The sequence below is a fragment of the Coenobita brevimanus genome, chromosome 17 (genome assembly GCF_032717465.1).
Source record: "Coenobita brevimanus isolate Jiangsu-jjx chromosome 17, ASM3271746v2, whole genome shotgun sequence".
NCBI classification, from domain to species: domain Eukaryota; kingdom Metazoa; phylum Arthropoda; class Malacostraca; order Decapoda; family Coenobitidae; genus Coenobita; species Coenobita brevimanus.
This window is the reverse complement of record NC_136970.1, coordinates 1,604,250-1,619,417: the sequence shown is the minus strand read 5'-3', so window position 1 is coordinate 1,619,417 and position 15,168 is coordinate 1,604,250. Positions and strand designations below refer to the sequence as shown.

Sequence of the window (15,168 nt, the reverse complement as noted above, 5' to 3'; positions counted from 1 at the left end):
AAAAGAAAGAAATGAGTTAGATCTTTTTTTTTCTTTCATGCAAAAAAAGAAAGAAATGAATTAGATCTTTTTTTTTTTCTTTCATGCAAAAAAGAAGGAAATGAATTAGATCTTTTTTTTCTTTCATGCAAAAAAAAAAAAAAAAAGTACTAGGAGGCTGGAAAATACGTTGTTCTCTCCAGGAAAAAGCTGAATAAAAGTAAGGGAAAATAAAGGTCTGTTTTTTTTTTAGATGCCTGGACACATTACATTCAAAAGACTGGAGGTCATAGGTAGAGGGAAATACAGACTGAGGAAATTGCCTTAAATGTCTGAAATGAGTAATCTAGTGCTGGAGAGGAGACAGGAAGGATGAAAGGAGGAGGGAAGGAAGGAAAGAGAGAAGACAGGAGGGATGAAAGAAAGAGGGAAGAAAGGAAGGAAGAAGACAGGAACAATTAAAGGAGGAGGGAGGGAAAGAGGGAGAGGAGACAGAACGGATGATAGAAGGAGGAAGGAGAGAAGGCAGGAACGATGGTAGGAAGAAGAGAAGGCAGGAAAGATGATGGAAGAAGGAAGGAAGGGAGAATAGCCCCTACACTCCTGTTTATATAGGACACAAAGGGATGGCATTGGGGATGGGTATAGTTCCAGAGTTGACCTGTTGCAAACATGAAGGACTGGAGATGTTGGATAACTGTTGCATTGAAGAGATGGACACAGATGAGTTATTTTGTCACCTTGCCTACGTTTGTATCCCTTTTCCTTCATATAGTCTGTTGATCATTATTCTTGTTAAGTTTGTCTTCACAGCTTTTTTTTTTTTCTACAATGACTGATGTTCTGATTTTGTTGTTAGTTTTGTTGTTGTCATCATCATATTTCATGTGATTGATTTTTTCCCCGTTTTCTTTTGTCCCCATTTTATGTTTTTCCATTTTCCTCTCCCTCCCCTCACCCCTGTCAGTCTTTTGTATTCTGAGCCCTATTGGAAGTGTTCTGGTTGTTTGAATTGTCCATCAATAATTTTTTTATCTACCGACAGTTCTATTCATTTTTTCACTCCTCCGTGTTCATAACCCATGGAGTGGAAACCACTGGTCCACATGCGGGAGTGGTGTTGGTGTTACGCTTCCACAATCTTTTTTTGTGTAATAGATCAAACTGTATTTAACGGGGGGGTGAGTCACAGTTTAAATGAGAGTTGCCAGAGGTAGACTGAAAAAGACTTGGGACGATGTCATAAAGTGTGACCTCAAAGTTAAGGCACTGAACAGAAAGACTGACGGAGATTGAGCTGCTTGGAGAGCCATCATTAGGTGACCACAGCCAGTGCATGCAAGCTTGTTGGAGTCCTATAAATGAAGCAAACAGAGCAAACACCTGCACTTCAGATTCTCCCACTGTGGCTGAGAAAAACACACGGTAGTATCTCATAGCAGCAGCCTCATATCATCCCATTTCCATCTAAGACTGGCCCAGTTTTGCTTGTGATGTTATGGAAGTAATAACATGTCATCATTGCCTGATGAGCTCGCACTTGTGCTGCTTTACACTGCTACTACATTAATTGAAGATTGATCATATGTTTTCTTCACTGTCATATATTGTGACCTTCTTTATGATACAAAGCTGAAAGAAAAGCTCATACTTTTTTCTTCCCAGCCAGGGACGGATGCTAGGCCAGGTAATACTAGCAGCACTCCATGGGTTAAAATAGCATTAATTCTCAAACCATTTTCTGTCTGGTGGTCACTGTATTAAAGTCATTTCTCTTCATTTTCATCAAACTTTTGGTTTATATTTCCACTGATTTAACCACCTCACTCCAGTCACATAGTATATATATGTACGATAACCTCCAGATGATTTTATTAAACTTTGGAGAGACTTTATAAACTGGAGGGGTTAGATACAGCCTTCATTAATACTGTCACTATTAAAAGCCTGTTGTAACTTGAATGTTCTAATCAAGGGGAAATAAAAATAAAGTAATTGGAGGGATTAGCAAAGATAAATACCATACACTGGAGGGGTCAGATACAGCCTTCATTAACCCCTTCAGCATCAAAAGTCAGTCCTAAGGAATAAAATTATCAGGTGGCAGCAATGATGAAATAAATACAGAACCAGCATAAATAAAACACCAAAGTAGAAGTGTTTAGATTCTCCGAAGCCACTTAGTTTGCATCTCTAAATCCTGGTCTGTTTTCTTCCTAATGGTCTAGTTTCTGTGTCCTAAATATGCCCATTAAGTTCTTCCCAATTAAATTATAGATGAAAAAGAATGTGTTTTAATACTCTTTATTTTTGAGAATGTAGAATATTGTTTTTGTTTTTTTTTTCTGGATTATTAATTTGGTGTAATAAATTTTGAATACTGGTCACTTGTGTTTTTATAAATTTCAGTTATTTCCTCTAAGGACTCCTGTTACTCATTTCATGTTGGGATGAGCCTGGGGACACTTACATACATCATCGTCATCATCGTCAATCACATTATCATCATCATCATCATCATCATCATTGTCATCAACTTCATCTGCACCAACATAGCATCATCATCATCATCATCATCATTGTCATCAACTTCATCTGCATCAACATAGCATCAGCATCATCATCATCATCATTGTCATCAACTTCATCTGCATCAACGTAGCATCATCATCATCATCATCACCAACATCATCATCATCATCATCAACTTCATCTGCATCAGCATCATTAGCAACATCATTGTCGTCAACTTCATCTGCATCAACATAGCAACATCATCATCATCATCATTGTCATCAACTTCATCTGCATCAACATAGCATCATCATCATCATCATCATCATTGTCATCAACTTCATCTGCATCAACATAGCATCATCATCATCATCATCATTATTGTCATCAACTTCATCTGCATCAGCATAGCATCAGCATCATCATTCTGTTTCTTTTTTTTTCCCCACCAGCTGATGGGATGAGGCAGGGTCCAGGAAGGAAGGAATAGGGAGAAAGATATGACATTGGAAGTACAAATGAACAACGTGGCTATTGTAATGGACCACACCCATTCATTTACTTGAAGCCCCTGTTATTTTTCTTTGTACTGGACATCTTTAGGAACTGTCCTCATTATTGCAACCATTTTTTTTTTTTTTACAGAAGAACAGAGGATGAAAAAAGTACCAAACACTAGAAAAATACATTTGTTTGTGTTTGTAGCTGTAGTACCATCTGGACATGAACTCAGTGGACTACAGGCTGAGATTACTCTTCTCCAGCACTCCATCATTCTCTTCAAGGAATAGGGAGTGAGTTGAGGGCCTTGGGAGCTAGGGAACACATTGAGGGACTTGAGAGGGAAGTTGTTGAAGGACTTGGAAGATGGTAAGTTGAGGGACGTTTGCATAATTGGACCTGGTGATACTGAATCTGTGGCTCTACACACTAGCCCTCTCCAGCATCACAAAATTGGGTCTGTGAGCTTACTTATAGTTCTTTTGCCCTAACTTTGCCCAGATTATGTCCCTTTGCAGCTTAATTCCTATAGCAGAGCCAGAAAATGATACTACAGCTTTACATCCTTTCCATAGCACTTTCTTGTGTCTTTCACCGTATTCTAGTATTAATCTATTGTTACATCTCTGTAGTCAGGATGGAAATAACAGTTTTTGGCCATGTTAGAGTAAACAGAGTATAGATGCATGAAATTAATGCAGCATGTACAGGACAGTACTGCAGATGTCTATGCACATGAATGGAGTTTGAATGTACTGTGCCAATAGGGTGCAGTTTTTAGTGATAATTATGAACCCTAGTTGTGTTCCTGTTGAATGCATGTTGTTAAATATATAGCTCTAATCCGGTTAAAATGGGAAATAAGAACATGAAGTAGTGATGCTCGAATACCAGTCAGTGCAAAAACAAGTGTGATACTACCAGCATTTATTATATAATTTCGCTTTAGACATTATTAGATGCTTTTCATCTAACATGGGTATGTTTGGGTAGGTCATGAGTAATTTGCTAACAATCCAGGACCGGTTGTTTACGTTTTTATAGAACCGTATTAATGTTGGCATTGGAAATCGATTCAATTTTGCATATTATACCTTAATGGCCTGTTGTGTGTTTCTGATTTAAAGAATATAAATACTGAAATAATATAAAAGGCATGTGAAAGACTGTTGTAGGTGTAATGTGATAGCACTGCACAAGAATTTCCCATCAAGGAAGAAGAAGAAGGAAAGGCGTGGACACTGGACTGCCTGTCAACGTAATCAGGAACATTTTAGCCATTTTTAAAGCCATGGCTGGTGTCACGCCCCTGCTGATCGATGGCAGCTATTTGGAAGGGGTAAGTAATATGTAGATAATGTAGATGGTGGGCTTAGAACATATGGGTATTTTATTAAGTACCTTGAAAAGAGAGGGGAAGATGGATTGGATGTTATACGTATGCAGAATTATTTTTTTCAGATCCCGTGTTATTAAAAGGCTATAATGAGTGTCACGCCTTTGTTGACTGATGGGAGATGTTTTGGAGGGGTAGATAATGTGTAGATGTTGTAGATATTGGTGGTAAAACATTTAAATATTGGGAAAACAGGGAAGGCCTGGGTTGGCTGTCTCCTCCTCATACGTATTTCACGTATTACATCAGTCAGTAGATACGGCTGGTGTCACGCCAATACTGTTTGATGGCAGCTACTTGGAAGGGGTGAGATGTGTATGTGACTGTAATGGATGTTAGGTAATATGTGAATGATGTATTATATATTATTTTAGGCAAATGGCCACCCCTTACGGGATTATGGCGTCTGGCAGTAGATAGATAGATAGTACTATGTAACAAACTTTTTTGTTGCCAACTGTTGACTAGTGCTACAATCAGATAGAATATTGACCTCTGTGGTAAACTGATCTGTGTATAACTTTTCCTGTATAGAAATGTTACCCTTCCCTAACTTCACCCAGGTAACCCAATGTCTATCTATCTATCTATTGCCAGACGCCTCAATCCCGTTTGGGGTGGCCACAAACAAATCGCCTCCAAGTCGCCCTGTCCCCCGCCATTTCACTGCCCTGCTCCCAACTCACACCCCCCTCTCTCATATACCTCTCCACCCCATCCCTCCATCTCATCCTCGGCCTCCCCCTCCCTCTTCCCCCCTCCACCTCACTCACATACACTCTGTTCGTCAGTCTTTCACCCTCCATCCTCTCCACATGGCCAAACCACCTCAGTATGTTCCTCATAACGCTTCCTATCACATCCACAACCACACCACAACGCTCCTTTATATCCCCAATGTAATCTAGACAAATCGTACTGGAAAAATGACTCAGGGTTAGTTTTCCATGTGGTCAGATTTTATTTTTATTTTTATTTTTTTTTTAATTTTGTATGACTGGTTAATATGTCACAGAATGCCCTGGAATGGCTTTATCTCTGTTAATTTGGAAGGTAACAGTAATGAGTGATTTGTAATTTGTGATGAATGGTAATTAAGGCGTAATTGCCTAAAATGGTGTAGGTCAATAAAATCATTAACCTATATTAGTCACTTTTATTTGTGTCCGTCCAGGTCTGAAATTATTTTAATTATTATTATTATTATTATTATTATTATTATTACTATTATTATTATTATTATTGTCATTATTAGTATTACTATTACTGTCTGGACAGTGCTACTCCTCACCCTGCCCTAGGGTGGGAAAGGAGGTCCAGATGATGATGATGATGATGACTATTATTATTATTACTGCTCTTAGTAGTAGTAGTAGTACAGTAGCATTATTTGTAGCACCCACCCCATTTTTAGTTGGAATTACCCTAACAAAGCAGACATAAGGTTGACAATTAGAGATATTTCCAGGGTGGTCAGATTCTGCGTATGGCACTGTCCCTGAGTGCCGTAAACAGCTTGCCCATCACAGTAAACAAAGTGCGCGCCGGCAGACCCAACCCTGGACTGCGGCCTCAGCATCTTACAGGTAAAGAAGGATTCATGTCAGAGGAAATTCTTGTTGTGAGCCTCCTTACTATATGATGTATTTGCCAGTAAGCCTCAGTAAATTGCATAAAATTGCCATATTCCTGATTTGCCAATTTACAGTTGTCATTATTTGGAAAAAGTTTTGATGTTTTGTTAGAAATGTCTGACTTTCTGTGAAGACTAAGTTTATTATTGTTGGCCAAACAGTGATGATCATCGCTGCCACTTCTAACACCTTAATCCCTCCCAGGAACCAGGAGATGGCCATGACAGAATTGCCTTCAGGCTGTCTTATCCTCACACACCTCTCTCACTGCCTCTGACACACACACAGATAACATAGGCCTATGCCCAGCTTGTAGATTAGGTCCACACAGAATACCACACATAATGGAGCACTGCACAGCACATTGCACACTGTGATGCATACACAACATCAGAGATGTAGGGAACTTATGAGACATCCTCTTAAGGAGTGGTTGCTTACCTGTGGTAGACAGGTCCGCTCAGTCAAATCGCCCAGGGTTGAGCAACAACAACACAACTCTCAGACATTCCTCTTCCTCTTCCCACTCTTTCTTAAGTGTATGTTCCACTCTCTTCATCCATACCACACAAGGTCTGCCTCTACCAACATTGCCCTCAGTTTCATGTTCATATTCTTTCTTTGGCACCCTGTCTGTGTGCACTCTTGGTACAGGTCAACACCATCTCAATTAATTCCTCTTTATCCACTCAGCAGTTCCACATCTCACTCTGTAATTTTGTTAGGAAATCATGTGGTACCATAACTAATAATGATGTGTCATTTTTAAGACTATAATAATATAAGACATTACCATCATAGAAAAGTGAGAACTGTAAATGTTGGAGGTAGGGTTGCCAGAGGCAGACTGAAAAAAACCTGGGTTGAGATCATAGTGTTTGACCTCAGGGATAACAGACTGAATTAGGAGACTGCCAGAGATCATGCAGCATGGAGAGCTGCCGTTAGATGACCAAGGTCGATGCATGCAAACAAACATGTTGGAGCCTTTATAAACATTACAATAATACAAATGGTGTTTAATTCTAATGTTCAAGCCATTACAAACATTATGAATGTTGGAGTCATTATAAATTATATGAAAGGTGTATTAATTCTGTGTACCACTTTCAGGGCTACAGCTGGTGCGTGATGCGTCATCTGGCCGGCTGGATGGTGGACAGATTGGCTCGTGTGAGATATCTTTCTACCCTGGCACCATGGCTGGGGGAAACTATATGGCTGATACACAGACTGCTGGGTAAAGAATTATATTTATTACTTGGAGCCTTGATAAACGATACAACACTTTAGTTTTCGTCTATAATCAGTTTCCTTTTCACCTGATACAGCTGGGTCGTGTGAAATTTGATGAGCTTATTTGTGAAGTAGGAATGAGTTTCCTTGAGTACCACTGCATTCACTTTAACTGGCTTCCTCTGTCTGTATTTCCTACTGCCTATGACCTGTAGTCTTTTAAACGCAGTGTGTCATCTCAAAATGAATGGATCATGAATTTGACTCTTTGTTATTTTGGTTTTGTTTTTTCTTGGAGGGAACAATCTTGTCGGCTTCTGGGCTTTGGTTCCCTTTTTCTTGCATTAAAAATAGAGAGAAAAAAATCTTCACCGTTATCATCATCATCCAGACCTCCTTTCTCACCTTAGGGCAGGGTGAGGAGTAGCAAAAAATCATCCTAAATAGAAAAATCAATCCTTTAGAGCTTATTTCATGTAGCCCAGTGGCAGCAAGACAATACTGTGTTACTACATCTTTTCTATAGCACTTCCTCATGATTAGCATCATATTCCAGTGCAAATCCGTTGTTATAACTCGGCTTTTAAGATGGAGGGATGTCAGTTTTAGGCCAACATAAAGTTTATGGGGTATAGTCTTGAATTTGGCTCCCTTTCGTATTGTTTTTGTCTTTTTTCTTGGAAGGATTGGTTTGTGGGCTCTTAGCTTTTGGTCCCTTCTGTCTTGCATTAAAAAAAAAAGTTATAACACCCTTCTAATCTGACCACACTCGGCCATCATGAGTGCCTTGTAGTTGTATGGGTATGCGTGTCACTTCATGACTTTTTTATCCTGCCTCTTTGAATGAGAGAGAAAATGATGGTGATGATGATGGTGGTCTCTGTGATTGGGGGGTAAGAAGTTGATGATGGTGATGATTATGATGGAAATGAAAGAGAAGAAATGGATCATATTTGACTGTGAAGCAGGAAATAGGATGATGAATAGAGTAATGATGATGATGATGATGACAATGACTGTGATGATGATGATGATTACAGTGAATATGATGATGATGATGATGACAGTGAGTATGATGATGTTAATGATGATGATGATTATTATTATGGTGATGATGGGTAATGTAGTGTAATTTGTGCTGCAGGAGTGTAACGTTATTGGTGCAGGCTGTACTACCATGTGCTCTGTTTGCCACCGCACCCTCCCGTTATGTGCTACGGGGCGGCACCAACGCAGACTTTGCACCTCAGGCAGACTACTACATACAGGTGAGACGGAGGGGATGGAGAGTGAGAGACTGACGAGGAGAGTGTATGCGAGTGTGGTGGAGGGGGGGAGAGGGAGGGGGAGGCCAAGGATAAGATGGAGGGATGGAGTGGAGAGGTATATGAGAGAGGGGTGTGTGAGCTGGGAGCAGGGCAGTGAAATGCCGGGGGACAGGACGACATGGAGGCAATTTGTTTATGGCCACCCCTTACAGAATTAAGGCATCTGGCAATAGATAGATAGATAGATAGAGTGAAAGGATTAATAAATACAGTACATTATACAATACTGTGTAGATGTAATTGAAAGACACAACCCATTAAATGTTTCTGAATAATTTAAACAGAGTTGATAGGTAGGGAAGCATGTATAATCCAGTGTTTACGTTTCTACAGGTGTTCCGACCCATAATGTCCTGGTTTGGGGCGGACTTTCGGCTGTACATCCATCGCCGTGGCTTCTACCCCCAAGGCCGAGGCGAGGTGACCCTAGAGGTGAAGCCGGTCTATAAGGGTCTGATGGCAGCTGACTTCACGGATTTCGGGGAGGTGGTGTCTGTTTACGGCAAGGCTTACGTGTCGGGGGTACTGCCGATTAAGGTAAAAGAGAGAGAAACTTACATATGCAGGCATAGAAATGTATAGATTTTGATAGCCAAGTACTGTATAGATAGATAGATAGATAGATGATAAACATTAAGTGAGAGAGAGAGAGAGGCAGGATAGATTAGACAGATGTTTTTTATGCCTATTTCAAGTTTTTTTTTTTTTAACATAAGAACAGTTTATAAATTACCAACACAATGCACTTCCTTATTAATACTATTAATGTTAGTGTAGGATATTTATTATGTGATAGTCTTATTAGTTTTCAGTGTAATTCTGTATTTCAAAATTTCCCATCTTCCATAAAACCTTTCAGCATTTTCTTATCGGAATTTATACAGTATTAAGAATTGCCTTTAGGTAGTATTCTAAGTTTTGAAGATTTGGCAACAATTTTTCCTTTGCTATTCTTCCCCTTACTGGTAAGTATTCATCCATCCATCCATCCATCCATCATCCAATCCTACATTGTCCCATGAGGAGTGTAGGAGCCCGGGGTTAGGGTTGGTCCTGACATTTAAGTTGAGAGTGATCTGTTGTATATTATTGATACAGAGTCCAGTACAGGTGTGTTGATATTAACACTAGCTATGTACAAGTATGACACAAAGAATGTTCAGGTGTGATATCCAAGACTGATTTGTAAGAGGTGCTACAAAGCTTCATACTTCGCCTACAATATGGCCGTCAGTCTCCTCCATCATGTTCTCCGGCTCTCCAACAGGTGGCACACAAGATGGCTGACACAGCGGAGGACGTCCTACGCGAGCAGCTGCCAGCGAATGTGGAGATCCGCGTGGAGAGAGTCAAAGAGCATCCCGATAAAGCGGTTGGAAATGGATCGGGCATTGTGTGAGTGAATTTATTGATTTTCTTCCTATTCTTTTATTAATGATCGTATTTTAAGTGATTTTGGAGATTATGAAACAGTTTGGACATGTGGAGAGAATGGAGAATGAAAGACTGACTAAGAGGGTGTATGTAGGTGAAGTCGAGGGAGGGGGAGGGAGGGAAAGATCGAGGATGAGGTGTAGGGATGGAGTTGAGAGGTATATGAGGGAGGGGGAAGTGAGTTGGGGGGAGGGCAGTCAAATGGTGGGTGACAGAGCAACTTGGAGGCGTTTTGTCTGCGGCCACCCTTAGCGGGATTAGGATGTTGGGTTGTAGATGGATGGATAGATAGATAGCTGTATTAATCTGTTCTGGTGTGGCCACATGGAGAGGATGGAGAATGAGAGACTGACTAGGAGAGTGTATGTGAGTGAGGTGGAGGGGAGACCAAGGATGAGAGAGGGATGGAGTGGGGATATATATGATGGAGGAGGATGGAGAATGAGAGACTGACTAGGAGAGTGTCTTTGAGTCAGTTGGAGGGGGAGACCAAGGATGAGATGGAGGGATGGAGTGAAGAAGAGTGGTTTGTTTGTGACCAACCCTTTCAGGATTAAGGCATCTGGATATAGAGTGATAGATAAAGAAAATAGATAGATAGGTAAATAGAAAATATATAGATAGATAGATAGAAAAATAAATAGATAGGTAAATAGATAGAAAAATAAATTGATAGAAAATAATTAGGTAAATAGATAGATAGATAGAAGAATAAATAGATAGGTAAATAGACACAGTATATAGATAGATAGCCAGAAAAATAGATAGGTAGGTAAATAGATAGAAAATATAGAGATAGATAGATAGAAAAAATAGATAGATAAAATTTTAACCTCGTACCTTTCCTTGGCCAGGCTGTGGGCGACAACCAGCAGCGGGTGTGTGTTGGGCGGGTCAGCGCTGGGCAAGAAGGGCCGGGAGGCGGAGACCGACGGACGAACGGCGGCCGAGGAGATCGTGTCAAGCATCAAGAGGCGGGTGTGTCTGGACGATTATGCGCAGGATCAGGTACGTTGTGGTGCTACCCCTGAAAAACCGTTTATTTATCTGTTTGTTTCTTTGTGGAAGATGAGCAGAGGAGGGAAAAGCAAATCCATACATTGTACCCCATATTTTACTTCCATTTTCTTCAACGTGGCTATTAAGACAGTCCTTCCAGTATTTTTTTATTGATTGTAATAATAATAATAATAATAATAATCTATCTATCTATGGCCAGACGCCTCAATAATAATAGTAATAGTAATAATAATAATAATAATAATAATTTCCTCACCAACAGGTAATACTGTACATGGCTCTGGCAAAGGGGAAGAGTATCATTCGTACCGGCCCCCTGACCAAACACACCGAGACTGCGATATGGGTGGCCAAGCAGATGTGTAAGGTGAGAGAGAGAGAGAGAGAGAGGGGGGGGAAGGGGGGACTGGGGAGGGAGAGAGGAAGAGTGCATACATGAACACATTGAGACAGCAATATGGGTGGCTAGACAGATGTGTAAGGTGAGAGAGAGAGGGGGGGGAGGGGACTGGGGAGGGAGAGAGAGAGAGAGTGCATACATGTAAGGTAAGGGGAGATTTGTGTATTATAAGAGAGAAAGAGAAAGTAGGGATGAAAAAATAAATCAATGAGGAAAAGGTGTTAGGGAGTTTCCTTAACCACCAAGAATACAAGCAAGTCTCTAATTAATATTAAGCAAAAATATCTAGAGATTATATGCAACCCTTTTACCCTAAGAACGAGATTTTTATTTTAATCTTGCTAACTTCATTAGATTTCATTTTGAACTGGAGGGGTCAGCTCTAGCCTTCATTAATGTCTTTACTCCTAGAGGGACATCTGATTTTTAAAAAAATATATACAGTACAGTATACTGTATTTGTCAGGACATAATAAGAAAAAAACATTAACATACGTGCTTGGTGTGAAGGGAATAAGAGATTGAGTGTTCGGATACTAATATTTGGATTGGCCATTAGCTTGACCGTCCCTCTTTGTTTTACTGAAGATAAATTAACGTTGTTTTACAGGTTGACTTCAAAGTGACGCCAGATGAAGGTACCGACTGTGTGTATGTGGAGTGTGAAGGTATTGGAGCGTTGCCACCAAGGAGATCATAATACCACACGTCCATAGAACATAATACCACTCTTCCTTGGAATATAATAAGCACTTAGCAGCCTGATGGGCCATTGGGCTGCTAAGTGCATGACCTAGACACACACTGACACTAAACTTGACATCGACCTGCTCTGACATACCAGGCATGCCCATGTGAAATTTCAGCTCATTCCATCCAGCGATATGACTTGTAGAGGGTTCCTAGTGTCTGGTAAAAAAATTGGGTGCAAAATTGTGCATGCCTGGCATGCAACTGACCACATGCAGTTGTAAGTTACACCTTCGTTGACAGTTCATTGTTCCACTTCTTCTGATGTGTGGCATGTTGAAATCCAAGTGGGTCAAATATACACACACACACACAGACAGTGCTTATTTGTATAGTATTATTGATATTATACTTCCCTACCACCACCATGTCTGCAAGAACAGGACATCCTGTACTCTGTTCATTCTAACATGGTTTTAAAATTGTCAGCTCTGCATCTTGAAGGCTGAGTTGTAACAACAGAGTAACATTATAATATGATGCTAGTCATGCAGAAGTGCTATGGAGAGGATAACAAGCTGTATTATTGTCTTATTCTGCCACTGAGGAAAAGGAAGTTAGCGGCAAAAGGACAAAAGTCTCTACCAAGTTAGTAGGGTAGGAGTTGCAGTCCAAGATCATCTGAAATGTGAACCCAGTGGACTGCAGCCTGAAGTTCCCCTCATGCTACAGTCCACCAGCTTTGTTGTGGTGGCTGGGGATGTAGTTTTGGGACACTTATATAATTGGCCAGTGGATTAGCCTGGTTATATCAGCGCCACCACATAAAGTCATCCTCTTCACCACCCTCTACCATGTTAAGGTGAACATTAATTACTGTAACCTCAATCACCCATCATTAGCTAGGGTTATTATGCATCCCTGTGATATTCATAATTGACCTGTGAGTTTTAGCTTATTAGAAAGTTAAATATTACACTAATTTTTGTAGTATTAATATATATATCACATTTTCTATCTGTCTGCTGTATAGCTAGATACCATAATCCCAGAATGGATGGGCATTTGTCTGAGTTAGTTGTTTTGTGGGGAGGGACACTTCTGTATATCACATTTTCAGTTGATAAAAATCTTGTGATGGGGCAACATAGGATTAGATGATGAATGGTTGGATGGAAAAATCTTGTGGAAATAGCCTAGATATAATATTCAGTACTTGCCTGACAATTCTATACTGTACTTCAACATGGCAGTAAATATGGAAAGTACAATCTTGAAGACTGTCCATCCATTAACAGTGTCTGAGAAATTGCTTGTTATTCCCCCTGTTTACAGTTAATATGAAGTTTAGCGTCATTTGGGAAGTACTTGGTGTAATGTCAAAGCTATCATCACATATATATCTATTCAAAATGCAGTGAATGCTAGTACAGTGAAAATTATCAGTGTCAGTATTTTTAGTTTCCTTTTAGTCCTGAACTCACAAGTGATCAGTTTACCCACAAGTTAAATTCTCATGCTGTACAGAGTTCTAAGTCAGATGTTGTACTTTATTGACGTATAGCGTACTGTATTGTAACGTGAGAATATACAATAATTCACTTGTTTTGTAATACAGATACATCAGTTTCTGTAATGTATTTCCTGTTGGCTTTATGATGCATGCTTGTTGAAAATTTTGACGACGCAACTCTTATAGATTTCTTTTTTCAATATATATAAATTTTACTCTTCTATGTGTACCATTTATTGCTGTCTGTTAAGCATATGAGGTTTTGCAGTACAGTGTTATATTCAGACAGACAGGTTCATATTCTCCTTGATTAAGAAAGCTACCTAACAACTCTTCCATAGCAATTTATTTTTTGGATATGGCTGGGTAATATTTGTACTTATATATGCAGAGTATGATGATGTTGGAAGGCTTTATGTGACACAGAAGAGGATAGGAAGGTGCAGTAAACAAAATAAATTGCTTAGGAAAAGGTGTTAGGGAGCTTCCTCAACCAAGGACAGTATGGACGAACATTATACACATATGAATAAAGATGTAAGAAGAAGTGACTAGCATTTACCTCATCTCATACATAGGTGGAGGAAAAAAAAGGGATGATGATGATGATGATGATTATAGTTAGCCTGTCTTCATTTGATGGAACTGGTCACTCTCACAGCCTGGGGTGGGATTCATGTAGGTATTTAAGATGGGGGGTATCTGAGTGTAGTTTTGCAAAATTGTCAGCTACATTAGAATCCTTCCCTGTCTTGTGTTCGTTCGTCAAAAACAATTCCTGGTTACGAGAGGATAACTGCCATAGCTGTTATCTGTTTTGGAGTTGACAGGAAGGATGAGATTGGAATGTATTGGTGTTGTGATGAGGAAGGGTAAATTGACATGGTTTGGGCATGTGGAGAGGATGGAGGATGACAGTTGGTTGTAGAAGGTGAGAAGTTTGAAAGACAGGGGTAGGGTTGTGAGAGGCAGACTGAAGAAGACCTGGGAGGTCATAGAGGGATAAGAGACTGAATACAGAGGCTGCCAGAGATTGGGCAGTGTGGAGTGGTGACCAAGGCTGATCCATGCAAGCATGTTGGATTCCTTCATAAATGATACGATGGAAAGACAAAGAAAAGAGTAGAAACTTTCCATGTCCCCAGTTCTTCCTATCTATCTGTATTGCCAGACGCCTTAACCCTGTAAGGGGTGGCCACAAACACGTCACCTCCATGTCGCCCTGTTCCATGCCATTTCACTGCCCTGCCCCCAGCTCACGCACCCCTCTCTCATATACCTCTCCACTCCATCCCTCCTGCATAAACAAATGGCAGTTATGACTATAGTATTTATAATAGGGTACATGTTGAGCCAAAACTGCATTTACAATTAACAGTCTCAGTATGAGATGGCTGAGTGTGAATCTGCCAGTCCAGTAGCACTGGGGTTCAAATCCTGGTGTGGGCAGCTGGCACCAATGGACTCTGGTGTCCATTCAGCCTTTGTGGATTGGAAGATAAAATGAATACCTAGCAGTAGTA

The 15,168-nt window shown here is 40.2% G+C and overlaps 1 protein-coding gene across 1 annotated transcript; it reads left to right on the top strand.

Moving 5' to 3' along the window:
- Positions 1 to 4,240: 4,240 nt before the first annotated feature.
- Positions 4,241 to 14,182, top strand: Rtca (RNA 3'-terminal phosphate cyclase). Its single transcript, XM_080265859.1, has 9 exons — positions 4,241 to 4,333; positions 5,859 to 5,976; positions 7,138 to 7,264; positions 8,405 to 8,528; positions 8,922 to 9,125; positions 9,856 to 9,983; positions 10,877 to 11,030; positions 11,305 to 11,409; positions 12,053 to 14,182. Exons 1-9 carry the CDS (start codon positions 4,286 to 4,288, stop codon positions 12,140 to 12,142), a joined length of 1,098 nt encoding a protein of 365 aa, XP_080121985.1. The 5' UTR covers positions 4,241 to 4,285; the 3' UTR covers positions 12,143 to 14,182.
- The last annotated feature ends 986 nt before the right edge of the window (positions 14,183 to 15,168 follow it).